Below are 14,960 nucleotides of genomic sequence, written 5' to 3'. Positions count from 1 at the left end.
GTTCACCTATCTAAGGAATAAATATACTTTATTATATCTAAAGCCGTGTTCAGTTCAACCCAGTTATTTGGTGTATATTATAACCTGTCACAAGCTACCGTGACAGGCATTACTGGCCAATAATGTCCTGGCTGGGTTAAAGTCTTCAACTTTTCCAGCCAGGGCATTATTGGCCAGTAATGCCCTGTTCTTCGGGGATTATTACTTAAATGTTGCAAAAGGAATAACATAATTTACAAATGGATGACACATGATAGAAAAGTAAATCTGGCAATTCCTCTACATGACAACCGCATAAGAAAGAAAAGACTTTGGCCATTATTCCGTAAAGTGCGACAGCGCAGTTTCAGAGCTACCGCACAGAAAATCCCATTGATTTAGAAACAGTGATTTTTGCCCCTTCCACAGTGTAGGGCAGTGTTTTTCAACCAGGGTTCCTAGGAACCTTTGGGTTCCCTGGGCATCCCTAAAGGGTTCCCTGTAAATTTCAGGTCATTTTAAAATTGTACCAAATACAGAAGAAATGACAATGCATCTGATGTCAGAGTGCCCTGTTAGAGAGGGTTGGGATTCCTAAGAATTTCCCATAGGCTTCCTTAACCAAAAAAAGGTTGGAAACCACTGGTGCAGTGGAACGGCAAAAAATACTTCTCCCAGACTAATGAGTGATCAAAGTTTAGACAGAATAGTCACGGTTATCCTTTTGCAAAAGAGAACGTCAAAGAACTTTGATAACAGCAAAATGTCCAAGCTGTTACCCTCTTGGATTTGAATTGGCTGCAGAAGTAGCCTTTTTTACATAGAAAGTATGACAAGTTTGGTGATTCTACTGTTTATGAACCTGCACCCCCCATAGAAAACAATATTTACAAAAATGGAATTGTAAAGCTAAGGTTGCATTCACAAAGCCAAAATGAAGATACATCTAAAATCAACGATATCTCATAGGTCACTCTCTCCTGATTTATAATACCATATCCCATATAACAAATAGGAAATATACAATTTCATGTACTGCCCATAACATTGAAAAAAAAACATTCTGCAAATAAATGTACAGCACATAATAGCAATAAAAACACAGTAATGTATTGTGCGAGGTATACATAACACAATAGAGCCAATGACACAGAACTTGGCATATCACAACCTGACCTTGTGACTGTGACCCATAACAAATATGCATAGGTATAAAGCTAGCCTAAGTAAAGCCCCCTTTTTGAAAAGCACCAAGAGGAAAATGTACTGGCAAAGATAGGTCGTTTTTTCCTTCACAAGATAGATTACTACGACCTTGGTCATGCTTCTGGCCTATAAAATATAAAGGTATAATTTGTCTTATAGCTGACATGTTCATAATTTTAGTGGGCAGATAGTATTCCTAGAATAAATTACTTACTGCTACTTAGTTTAGAAACTTGGTCTTACCTAGACTCTTGAGTTGTTAGCTCAATAAAAGTTGTATGAAAATGCAAAATGTCAACAATGGAGAATTTTGTCCATGTAAAGGTCATTGTAAAGGTCAAAACACTGTGGCCAGGATACTTCAATAACGTTTCAAACATATTTTTTTTAAATATCTGCTTTTCATTACAGTATCTGTAGGTTGTTTAAAGTACATAAGCCTTTTCTATTAGGTCGATAATATTTTATTTCCTTTGTTTATATCCTTCCTGCATCACTGCTCAGCTCTTCCTAATTTTCTACTCCTGTCGCCTAGACATTCAATGTGAGAACATGATAATATATGGTACACTGCTAAAAGATAGACATTTTCTATTTAGTTACATATTAGCTCACCTACTGTAAATGCAACAGAACACCACAGACCCTTGATAGTCACTGTGTTCATAGTAATAGGTTTCACCTAGAAAATACAAAAAAAGATGGGAGGGAACTATTAACTGCTGAAGAGTTGATGAAAACAGACAAAAAGTCAGGATTATCAACTCGGGGGTAGATACACAAAGCTCTGTTAAATCAGTGCTAAAAACGTGACATTACGTAAATTGGTAACATCCATTAGTTTCCCTCAGTTTAACGGGTTAACGGGTATCCACAAAGCTAACAATATGCCAAAACAATGGCCGTTCAGTGAGCTAGCATCGTTACGTTAGCTGTATTAACAGAGATTTCCATTGCACAGAGACGAGTTAAACAATACACTGCATATACGCATTGGAAAAACCTATAACATCTGTTCCAATTAACACACATACGTTACACATGTGCGTTATCTAAAACTAACGCTCATGACCACGTTGAAATTCAAGTTAAAACACATCACATACTGAAGTTACTCAGCCATACGGTAACAGCTAGACCTTTCAAATTTCAACCTGACTGAGCAGACATCTACCTCTGCTGCTGGTACTGCTGCCACAATATGAAGCCTGAAATTGACAGAGGAGGAATTGTACATCCTCATCAATGGAGTGGTGGACAAACACTCTAAATTACATGTTGCATTGTGCTCACGCACAAACACAGCAGGGAAGCAGAGGATTTGGGGCAGGATCGTGACCCGAATAAATGCCCTGGGCAACAGTGTCCACTTGTTGGGCATGCTGAAAAAGCGCTTGTCCGTCAGCAAGCGCAAGATGAAGCACAAGCTTGCTGACCATGCAGCCCACACCAGGAAGACAGGAGGGGGGCCACCTGCTCTGCTGAACCTCGCGGCTATTGAGAAGCGGCTGATGGAGGTCAGTCCACCTCCTAAGTAGTGAGACTTCCAGGCCTGGATGATACAGAGGATCTGGAGAGGAATCAACCTGGCAAGTGACAAGACAATATATATATTATACAATATACAGCTCAACTCCGTTATAGCACAATCCGCTATAACGCGGATCCACTTATAACGCGGATCCACTTATAACGCGGTTTGAGAATGGACCGCGAATTTAAAAAAAAATGTTTTTTTCACACTGCACACACTAACAGCACACTGCATACACTCACAGCACACTGCACACACTCACAGCATACTGCATACACTGCACACATTCACAGCACACTGCATACACTCACAGCACACTGCACACACTCACAGCACACTGCACACACTCACAGCACACTGCATACACTCACAGGACACTGCACATACTCACAGCACTCTGCACACACTCACAGCACACTGCATACACTCACAGCACACTGCACACACTCACAGCACACTGTATACACTCACAGCACACTGCACACACTCACAGCACACTGCACACAGTTACAGCACACTGCATAAACTCCACACACTCACAGCACACTGCACACACTCACAGCACACTGAACATACTCACAGCACAATGCACACACTCACAGCACACTGCATACACTCACAGACCACTGAACACACTCACAGACCACTGCACACACTCCCAGCACACTCTCACAGCACACTGCACACTCACAGCACACTGCACACACTCACAGCACACTGCATACACTCACAGCACACACAGCCCCCCGCCCCCTTCCCCTACCTGTGGTGGCATCGTGGTGCTGCTGGGGGGGGTGGTGCGAGGCTGGGTGATCGGCGCGAGGCTGGGGGGTCAGTGCGGGGATCGGCGCGAGGCTGGGGGATCGGTGCGGGGATCAGTGCGAGGCTGGGGGGGGAAATCGGTGGGGGGGCGGATCAGTGCGAGGCTGGAGGATTGGTGCGGGGATCCATGGTTGCATGGTACGGAGCTGCTGAGGGGAGTGCGGGGAATGATGGGAGAATGACAGTTGCTGCTAGGGGACATGTAGGGCTGCCGGCGTCTCACTCCACCTCTTCCCCCCTCCTCCCCCCGATCAGGCGCACAGCGGCCATTTAAAAAAAAATAAGCGCGACCCCAGTTATAGCGCGGTCGGATCAGGTGGCCCCTGAGGACCGCGCTATAACGGAGTTGAGCTGTATATCAATCTCATGTAATTACTTTAGCCTGATTGCTAACTTACAGCAATGTGAAAGGCACGGCCTATAGTGTTTTCTAATCTTATGAGGGCAGACATCTAAGCATGTCACATACGTTATTTCGCGAACTACTCAACACCTGTATGTGTGACTGGACTGCAAATAATACAGCAATCTTTTTTCTGATCTTCATGGTTGTATATGAAGTGATATGTATACATGAGATTGATATATATTGTATTATATATGTATTGTCTTGTCACTTGCAAGGTTGATGGCTAAAGCAGGGATATTCACAAAACCTGGCCTGGTGGTGGCCCTTGAGGAATGAGTTTGGAGACCCCTGTCTAAGACGATACTATTATTTGGGACAATGAGTTTGGTGATATTATGGATTTATTTTTACAGTTCAATTCTAACACTTTAGGGTTCATTTTTATCATACGATAGATCCCTAACAGATTGTATTTTTTGTATCTTTTATTATCAGTCGATGTTGATCAGACCATTAATATACACATTAAACCTGTGGCCACAAACAGTTACCTGCTCGCTAACAGCAACCATGATACAGTAGGAGATGGTTGAAAAACATACGGTTTAGTCAATGTAATCGCCTGAGGCGAATCTGTTTTTCTAAGGATGATTTCTGTGCATAGGCAGGACAATTGATGGAGAGGTTTCTGTGAAAGTGGTTACAATTTTTACAACAAGGCATAATCAATCGGTCATGAAAATTAAGGGTATTCTGGCTAAACATTGGTATGTACTTACTATTGATCTTATTTTTTTTAAAACTTGAGCAATAAACCCTCTGAAGTTTACAGAAGAGCAAAAAGCTGTAAGAACATTCTGGCTCCAAGTAAACTGAGGTTACTACATGATCCAATTTCATTCATTGGTGCTAAACCCTCTGTGAACATTAAATGCCACGAGGGCAGATGAATAACATGCAACTTTTACATGCTAAAAATGAGTTTGTCTTCTTTTTTTTTAAATCAATCTTTTTTTTTATTGGCAACAAACACATATAGGCATGGGTACAGGGGGAGGTGGAGACGAACAGACAAGGAGGGGTAGGAAGGGGGGAGGGGTCTTCGGGGGTCTCCGACCTCACTTGGCGGCTTCCGCATAGTCCTGGTCTAGTGTAGTCCCAGACCCTGTGGTCCGATCCAGGGACCCCAAATGTTCCAGAACTGATGGCATTTTTTTGTGGAGCATGGCTGTAAGTTTCTCCATAGACATTACTTCGTCTATCCTTCTAATTACCGTGCTTCTCTCAGGAGCGTTGGTCTGCTTCCACGCTGCCATCACCGAGCATCTGGCCGCTGTCAGAATGGATGAAACCAATCTGGATAGTGGCGGGGGTAGATCATTGATAGGTTTGCTCAGCACAAAGGTCAAGGGGTCCAGGGGGAAAAGAAGCCCCGCGGTCTTACAGAGGAGCGTCTGGATCATGGTCCAGAACCTCTGAATCTCCGGACATGACCACCAAATATGGGCCATGTCACCCTTTTGACCACATCCCCTCCAGCACAGGTCAGGTGTGCCGGGGAAGATCTGGCTCAGCCTAGCTGGGGTCAGGTACCACTGGAATAATGGTGAAAAATAATTAAAGTGCGCAACTAAATAACCACAATTGATAGTATCAAGTGATATAGAGCAAGTTAATACTGCAAAAACCCCTAAAATTAAACTAAATAGTTAAAACCACATATTACCACAGTGTTATCTAATAATAAAATTGTACAAAACCGTGACAAGTGGCTAATAATAGCGTCTGCAGCCGTAAATGTGGGGGTGGCCCAGCACCCCCTTGACACTGGAGAAATGGAAACAAAAAAACAGCGCAAAACGCAAATGGTGAAGTAAATCAAGATATTATTACATAAAATATAGGGATAAATATTCTGCGTACATCAAAAGACTAGAACATGAGCATTGAGTGTGCAAAGCACACAAGTTACCAATCGACAGGTCGGGGTTCAGGAATCAGGAACAGGTCCCTCTGGTAGGCGTCTCAGATTATATCTGTATGATTCCTCCTCTGGAGTAACCGGTAATGGTAGATCCGCCTCAGTAGGAACCACCCGACCGAAGGCTGGTAAAGGGACCCGAAGGAGCTTGAGATTTTCACTCCAAGGTATTTGATGTGAGTAGTACTCCACTTATATTTATAATTAGATTGTAATAGTTTCCACATCGGGTCTGGAAGGGATATATTGAGGGCTAGTCTCCCCACTTGCGCACAGCTTCGGTACAGGTAGGGAGGTGGTATTGCATTTCAGGACGTGCTGACAGGCGCATGCGTGAGCTGCCATTTGCCTATTGGGTGATATGTCCTTACTCGCGAGTGTACTTAAAGTGAGTGTCCTTAAACCGGGGTATGCCTGTAAATCTAATTTAGCTAGCCTCTCCTCATAAGTTAGATTGTCCATCCTTTTTATTAATTTGTGGCTCTTCTCTGCACTCTCTCTAGTTCCATAATGTCTTTTCTAAGGAGTGGTGCCTAAAATTGTACTCCAAATTCAAGGTGTGGTCTTACTAATGCTTTATAAAGGGGCATAATTATGTTTACGTCCCTTCCATCCATTGCCTGTTTAATGCAAAATAAGATCTTGTTTTCCTTTGAAGCTACTGCATGATTTTGGGCACTATTGCTAAGCTTGCTGTCTACAAGCACTCCTAAATCCTTTTCCATCAAGGATTCCCCCAATATATCTCCATTTAATTTGTAAGTCGCCTGTTTATTCTTGCATACCAAATGCATAACCTTACATGTATCTGTATTAAACCTCATCTGCCATTCACCTGCCCAAGTTTCCAGTCTCTCCAAGTCCTTCTGGAGAGAAATGACATCCTGCTCTGATTCTATTACCCTACACAATTTAGTATCATCAGCAAAGATGGAGACTTTGCTCTCGATGCCAACTTCAAGGTCATTAATAAGCAAGTTAAAAAGCAGGGGTTCCAGTACCGATCCCTTTGGTCACCCCTTTAACATATCCCCAGTGTGGACAGTATTTCCAAGGGCATTTCTCCTGCTGAGGATATTGGCTCAAATGTGGTTCTTTTCCGCAGTATTGGTTCTTGGGCACAGTTCCCCATATAATTTGTAGTGGTGATCCACCACCCCATTGATTAGGATTTCCAAATTCTCATCAGTGAATTTGATGCTCCTGATTCTTCCAGCAGCAATATCAACAACAAAAGAGGTGAAAACCTCCTCAGCCATGTTCACACCTGTAGAATCAGGCTAATATGGCTGAAAACCTTCCCTATGTATTGTGAATTTGAATTTCAACATGAGCATGGGCGTTATGTTTAGTCAGCGCATGTGCTCCATGTCTGGAACGCATGTGCATTAACTGTAACACGCGTTATATTTTTCCCAATGCTAATGTGAATTGTATTGCTTAATGTGTCTCCACGCTATGAACATACCCACTAATGCATTTATCGCTACGTTACTGCTTTTGGTGACGGACACTATTTGTGCATATCATTAGCTTAGTGGCTACCCGTTAAACTTAAGGAAAATAACGTCCGTTACCTATTTAGGTAATGTCACGTGATCTGCCCTGATTTAACGGACCTTCGTGGATCTGGCCCCAATTTCACTTGAAGCATACATATAAAAGCAGATTAGTGAGTGAGTTCCTTTTTACAGGTCCCAATTTATGTGTGTATTTCAAGAATCTTACTGTGTTGTATCATAGTCTGTGTAGATGTAACCCTCTGTATGGTGCATGCTATATACTCACACTGCCCCCTGGCAGGTTCCTCTTTCAGTGTGATATGGACATTTGACTCATGATGGACATAGAAGCAGCCAATAGGAAAAGCTTTGGAAAAGGAGGGATAAAAGAGCTTCAAACAATACAGCTTTAAGGCAGCATACAAATAAACAAATAAAACGGACCTATCTATTTGTAATGGCTAACTCAAATTTCCCAGTCCCTAGCTGCAGGGCTGGGAGGCTTGGACTCTTGCCAACCTCTGACCCCAAAGACGAAAAAGAAACTTGGTATCAATGTGCTCTTTTCCGCAGACCAGGGTCTGGGTTGATGTTCCAGGCGTGATTAATCTGACAGATTCCAGGGTCCAGATGAACAAAAAATAGCCATTCATAGCTCAAAGGTAACTCATATGTATGAACTAAAACAAGTCCCGCAATATAGATCATATAAAGGAAAGTAATCAGTGTGTTTTCAGCAGTCTTGAAATGCAGGTGTAGTAAAATTGCTTTAATGGAACAACCTATTAGTTGTTGCAGAAGTCAAAGACAACACAGTTAATGTGCGGGATGAGCCCGATGGCTCTATGTGAATAACTGGCAGGGATATGTTTTCAAGAGGAGAAACAATTAATTACCTCTGAAACCCTGCTTGAGATGACGTTCTTTTGCCGTTCCTGTGGTCACGGCACTGCGTCCGACTGCTAGCGATGATACACCGTCTTCAAGCAAACAACTGGCACCAGTCCCTAATGTCCAATCCTGCACAACCGCTGTACGTCCATCCAATCGTGATGTGGAACATAAAAAAACTGCAGGGAATTGGTCAGACAACAAACATTCCGAAAAAGCACTGAACAACTCACCGGGTGTAGAAAAAATAAGAAACATTTATTGAACAAAATGATTAAAAATATGTCGTTCAATACATTTTTCTTATTTTTTCTACACCCGGTGAGTTGTTCAGTGCTTTTTTGGAGTGTTTGCTGTCTAACCAATCCCCTGCACTTTTTTTTAGGTTCCAGGGTCCATTGTGTCCTAGAATAAAAGGTCTGGTACCCTGGGATATCTCTCTGGTAGCACACACTTACATAGTGCTAGACAGATCCCCTGCAGTTTAAGCAGGAGGCTTTTTTACCTGACTGATGAGTCAGGTGGAAACTGGCTAATTGTCTGTAGCGCAATTAACCAGCTTTCTACTGAACTCAACAGCCAGGTACAGGCTTTCTATTTGAAGCCCATTTTAGAGAGGGGTTAAGGCCCTGTCAGATGAATGAAGAAAAGTGTAATTAAATATTACAAATTCTAAAGTAAATATGAATACATATGTGATATAAATACAGCAGAGGAGGATTACCAATTGATATAACAGACAAAGTGCTGCTGTTCTCATTGAGGTGAAATACGCTTCATGGCACATTTGAAAGAGAGCCCAAGCACAATCCCCTGAATCTACGTAGACTCTCCCAAAAGTGGTAATATATGCAAGAAAAAATAATATATATAGTGCAGATTGTATTACACTGTGCAGATGGATATAATCTATAAAATAGAACTCACAAAAATCGCAGAAAGTATCACATGTCAGAGATCCTTCTCTCTCTGACTGGAGCCCTTTGAACAGTAATGACCGGGAAGTCTCTCAAAGCACGGGTATGCAAGAATGAAGAAAAAGCCACAATAGTGCATACTATTCCAACATAATATATTTTACACAATTAACAAGAGTATATCACACTCACATTTGCCATGTTATAATCATGTGGGGGAGAGAACCGTTGCTCGTTGTTTGGTGCAGATGCAGGCAGCTTCACAGCGTCTTGGAATCTCTTACTGTGACTTCCGCATACGTCACAGCCGTCGCGTCACTTCCGCTATCGCGTCACGGCTAAGGGCGGAAGTTCCCACTGGACGAGACCTTTGCCTGGATTCTGCCAGTCCTTCAGAACAGGTTCCCTCACTACAAACTCTACGCGTTTCGCCAGATGCTTCGTCAGGAGTTATAATTAATTAGTTATAATTATAACTCCTGACGAAGCATCTGGCGAAACGCGTAGAGTTTGTAGTGAGGGAACCTGTTCTGAAGGACTGGCAGAATCCAGGCAAAGGTCTCGTCCAGTGGGAACTTCCGCCCTTAGCCGTGACGCGATAGCGGAAGTGACGCGACGGCTGTGATGTAGTTGGAAGTCACAGTAGAGATTCCAAGACGCTGTGAAGCTGCCTGCATCTGCACCAAACAACGAGCAACGGTTCTCTCCCCCACATGATTATAACATGGCAAATGTGAGTGTGATATACTCTTGTTAATTGTGTGAAATATATTATGATGGAATAGTATGCACTATTGTGGCTTTTTCTTCATTCTTGCATACCCGTGCTTTGAGGGACTTCCCGGCCATTACTGTTCAAAGGGCTCCAGTCAGAGAGAGAAGGATCTCTGACATGTGATACTTTCTGCGATTTTTGTGAGTTCTATTTTATAGATTATATCCATCTGCACAGTGTAATACAATCTGCACTATATATATTATTTTTTCTTGCATATATTACCACATTTTCCTGCGCTCCTCCTCATCTTCAAGCAAAACGGATCTACCATCCTGGGATCTGGAACTGTCCCATCAGAGGAAGTTGAGCTGCTCATTTTACACTTTCACTTATTCACAATTGGTGTTATATTTGTGTATATAAGTTGTATTCCTAACAACACTATTGGTTCATCTGGGAGCGCCCAGTCCATTCCCCACTCCCTTCCCTCCCCTTCCCCCACATCCCTTTGTTTTTGTCTCCCAAAAGTGACCTGGAATGCAAGCGCCAAACTGAAAGTGAGACGAAAAGTGAACCACAGATGCTATAGTATGGCATAGGGACTTGCTTTCTATGTTGGGCACATTTATAATCTGTATATGTGAGTGGAATTCATTTTTTTTGTATTAGATTTGAGTATTAAATCTATATATTTTGTATATTTTTTTCCATATATACACTGCAACCATTAGGCTGCGGTCCCAGTCATAACTGTGACACGCACGCCCGGCAGGGGGGGCGGCGCGTGCACAGCGCTAACCGCAATCTGCGGTCTGAGGGGAGAGAGGGAGCTTCGATGGGAGGGGGCGTGGTCGGGGATTTGCGGGGCGCGGCCATCACGTCACATTCGCCCTCATTGGGTGAACCGCCGGTGGGGGCGTGGCCACGTCTCCGTCGCAAGTTTTAAACTCAATTTCATTGAGTTTAAAAATCTTGCAGCACGGCGCGGCTGCACCTTCAGCGGGAAGGTGAGTACTGGGCCCTTCCCCATTGAGGGGCCGTGCTTACACGCACAGCGCACGCCGCGCCGTGCGCTGTGGCAGTAACTGGGACCGCAGCCTAATGCATCTAAGATCTGAAAAGTACTACACAATATTTTGTTTATTCTTTTCTCCTTTGCACATTGGTATGTGGATTTGAGCAGCCTGAACTGTTTATATTACATATTAGTGCATTAGAATACATTTGGAGATCTATGAATTTAAAACTACTAAATAATATATATCTATATTTCTCCCCCTTTATTTACATTGTTGCGCTTCTTATTAAAGGAACGCTCCTGGCAACACCTTATGTTTTTTTCCCCTTCATTTTAATAGGTCAGAAGCAGGGGGTCTCCGAAGTTGAACCGCATTGATTTCAGCTCCATGGACCCCTGCTTTCCGAGATACCAATCTTGCAGTTTAAATGTCCCACATCACTTGGGCCAATAGGAAGCCGCAATTGATGACATCACAACTCCCTATTGGCCAGCAAGATGCGGGACATTTAATCTGCCATATTGATAACCCTGCCTACACCCAGCAAGTCTACCCTCAGTCTCAGCTGCTACTGGCACCTCCTTCCGAGGTAAGTATCTTGAGCAGCAGGGGTTCTCCGGAGCTGAAATTAAAGCAGTTCAGATCTGGAGACCCCCTGCTTCAAACCTTTTTGAAGTAAAACTTCTTTGGTGGCACCTACAGGGTTTTGACGGGAAAAATGTTGTTGCTTGTAATGAAAATGCGCAACGAAAGTTATGTCATGGCCTGGTGATGGCTGCGCATGCGCAGAAGCAGCCGCCGGACTCCGCACATGTGCAGAAGGGGCCTCCGGACTCCGCGCATGCGCAGAAGGGGTCATCAGGCGCTGCCCATGCGCAGAAGCGGCCGCCGCGCATTCGCACAAGGGGCCACCAGACTCCACTGATGTGCAGAAGGGGTCACCGTGATGCATATGATGCATATTAACAATGAGCATGGAAATAAATAATATGCACAAGAGAAAAAAAATCACCCATATTCCTACCAAATATCAGTGAGAAGAATAACAATTTGCAGGTTCACAGGTATTATACAGAATAACCTTCATAGGAGTAGTGATGAAGGTCCTACTGGGGACCAACACTTTGGTATCACTTCTGGACCACAATACAATCTATTTACTTCCGATACTGAGAGTGCGGTGTCCTTTATCCATGTTCCTATCTGGGTGATGTATGTGTGATTGTGTGTGTATATATATATATATATATATATATATATATATATATATATATATATATATATATATATAGTGACAAACAGCTTACTCCGGGGCTCCGCCGTTTGTCCGGGACTGTTAGAACACGGTCTTTTAGGGTAGGTTAAATGATGAGGCGTCACGTGCTGTTCCTTTAAACAGGCTATGCCTGGTTTATTCAGTCCCAGGCACTGAGACTGCCACAGTGCATACAACAGAAACACATCAAAACAAAAGCTGCTCACCTGAGCGATAACTTAACTTAGATTTCCCTAACTCAGGGTGGAAGTGGCTTTTCCACTTCCAACAACAAAACAAGGTACTTTTGCAGTCTTAGACAAATGAACAGAATGATTGAACCTGTTTGGGGAAGAGGCTTCTCCCCACTGTAGTTCAGCAACCTTCCAGCCTCCAGGCTCTTGGGGAGAGGGGAGAGCAAACAGGAAATTAGTCTTACATACCTGATTTCTAATTAGCATGACAGGTGACAGAAATCAGGCAGCAGACAAACTCTGGTCTGGATCTCTCATCCCTCAGTTCCAGCGCTTGCCAAACTGTGGGATGGAGTGCATGTATTATAAGGCTGCACTCCCAGGCCAAACAGGATAGAAACTGTTCAGTATCCTGGGAGCCCTATATATGGAATTTATTACCATCCCCTGGTTTCTGTCACAATATATATATATATATATATATATATATATATATATATATATATATATATATATATACCTATACATACATACACACACACACGGCTCGACAAATGCGGAAGCACTATTCAAAATGGCTGTGCATCATCATATGACGCCGCGCTGCCATGTTAAAGGGACGCTGCGTGACAGCCATTTTGACTAGTGATGCAGGAGAAAAACATGATTTTAAAGGCGACAAACAAGATAGCAGAAGGCCAGGAGATGCCGTCCTAAACCAATCACCATGATAATCTTAGGGCTGGTGAGTCCATGACGTGATGACGTCATCGATAACACTCCCAGTGATTATTATTAGCTACAGCTGCTCTGTTTTAAGACTTTTGGCGTGAATTCTCCTCCTCTGCCTCCTCTATATATACTGGCCCATTCCTCCTAAACTCCACTCCCAGAAGAAGACCGTTCAGTTGAAACGCGTTGGAGTGGGAGTGTTTTGGAGTGGGACCCCGACTTTTCACCTAAGGGACATATCTGTGTTACTGGCTTTGCTCTATCAGCTTCTGGTGATGTATCAATTCCACCTTATGTGATTACATGCTGCTTATGCTTCTGGACTTTCTTAATTGGCACTTATCCTTTGAATTTCATCATAGTAACCACTGGATGAGGTTACTGATATCCTCTCCATGATTCCCTAGTATTCAGTCTCTGCAGCACTGAAATACTGTGTGTTTAATGTGGTTGCCTGTGCCATGCTGGCTGATATTTCCCTCTGTACCAATGACGTTGGTTGGGATACCTATTTCGGTTGCTATCTGCTTATTTCATCAATAGCAGTATTATTGCACCCTATGCCACGTATTTAGTCCTCTACGCCAGTGCATCCTTACAACCATTGAGTTTTTTATGTACTATGTTTAGTTCCCATGGTTACTAGAATTGTCGTTGTGGTGACCCCCTCCCTTTTTAATATTTCATCCCCTGTTTTTAGCCATCATTAATAAAATTCATTACTTAGATCCTACTTTGGTATACCCGTGTGCTTACTATATGGATGCTTTTTTGTTGTGCTATACACTGGCGACACACTTTATTCGAGCTCGGCTAGTCCCACGAATTCGGGTATACCCGGGTGTATTGAGGTTTGTGACTGTTTTCTGCCCGAGTGCATTGAGGTATTTTCCAAACAGGGATTGAAGCATTTTATTCCCGCTGGCTGCAATACTGCACAATATATATATATATACTGCATTACAATTCATGAATTTATGCCATCTGGTAGACACGCGAAGCATTGCAGCCTATTAAATCCTAATCATTATCATTTAACAGATCAGCCGCCCGTCAGCCAGGCATGAACCCAGGCTGGGAAGGCAAACGCAACGGGGCTTGTCAGAGGTGAGGAGCGGCGCATTCCAGGTATCTGCCAGGTACATACTGGGTATTTGCTCGAATAAAGTGTGTCGGTGCAGTACCATTATCCATTGAGCACCAGTGTCTATTGATTATATATCACACATTGAAGACAGTTTTTGGGTAACTTTTATATGTGGCGTGCGGTATAACTTTGTGTCTTATCATATATATATATATATATATATGGCTCGACAAATGCGGAAGCACTATTCAAAATGGCTGTGCATCATCATATGACGACGCGCTGCCATGGTAAAGGGACGCTGCGTGACAGCCATTTTGACTAGGGCTGCAGGAGCAAAACATGATTTTAAAGGCGACAAACAAGATAGCAGAAGGCCACGAGATGCCGTCAGGACCCCGCAACCGGACTTCGCCGCAGCTAAGTGTCGTGGGCGGGGGGGGGGGGGGCAAGTTACTTTTTTTGGGGGGGGGGGGTGACTTTTGGGGGGGGTGGGGCAAGTGTGTTTTGGTCCAATTTCTCGGGCCCTGTATATATATATATATATATATATATATATATATATATATATATATATAGAATCCAATGCACAGCCGGCACACCATATGCAAGTAAATAAGTTTTGGTGCTTATCCCATAAAGCAATAACAGACCATACGATACCGGTTGCAACACGACATCAAGGAACAGCACGCAGGTAACTAAATCATGAATTTTCTATATTTGATAGAAGACACAAAAAACGACGTTTCGGTCCCCCAGTGGGACCGAAAC

At 43.2% G+C, this 14,960-nt stretch overlaps 1 protein-coding gene across 2 annotated transcripts in view; it reads right to left on the bottom strand.

Moving 5' to 3' along the window:
• MARCHF11 (membrane associated ring-CH-type finger 11) overlaps positions 1–14,960 on the bottom strand; it is a 70,440-nt gene that overhangs the window by 21,655 nt on the left and 33,825 nt on the right. The window contains exon 3 of one of the 2 annotated variants that reach the window (XM_075585928.1): positions 1,805–1,867. The exons of the other annotated variant lie outside the window; for it this stretch is intronic. Within the exon in view, the coding sequence (XP_075442043.1) occupies positions 1,805–1,867 (63 nt within the window). The remainder of the gene's footprint in view (positions 1–1,804; positions 1,868–14,960) is intronic. 2 annotated transcript variants of the gene reach the window in all.

This window comes from Ascaphus truei, chromosome 2 (genome assembly GCF_040206685.1).
Source record: "Ascaphus truei isolate aAscTru1 chromosome 2, aAscTru1.hap1, whole genome shotgun sequence".
Classification (NCBI taxonomy): Eukaryota; Metazoa; Chordata; class Amphibia; order Anura; family Ascaphidae; genus Ascaphus; species Ascaphus truei.
The sequence above is the reverse complement of the archived record's forward strand: the minus strand, read 5'-3'. Positions and strand labels throughout refer to the sequence as shown.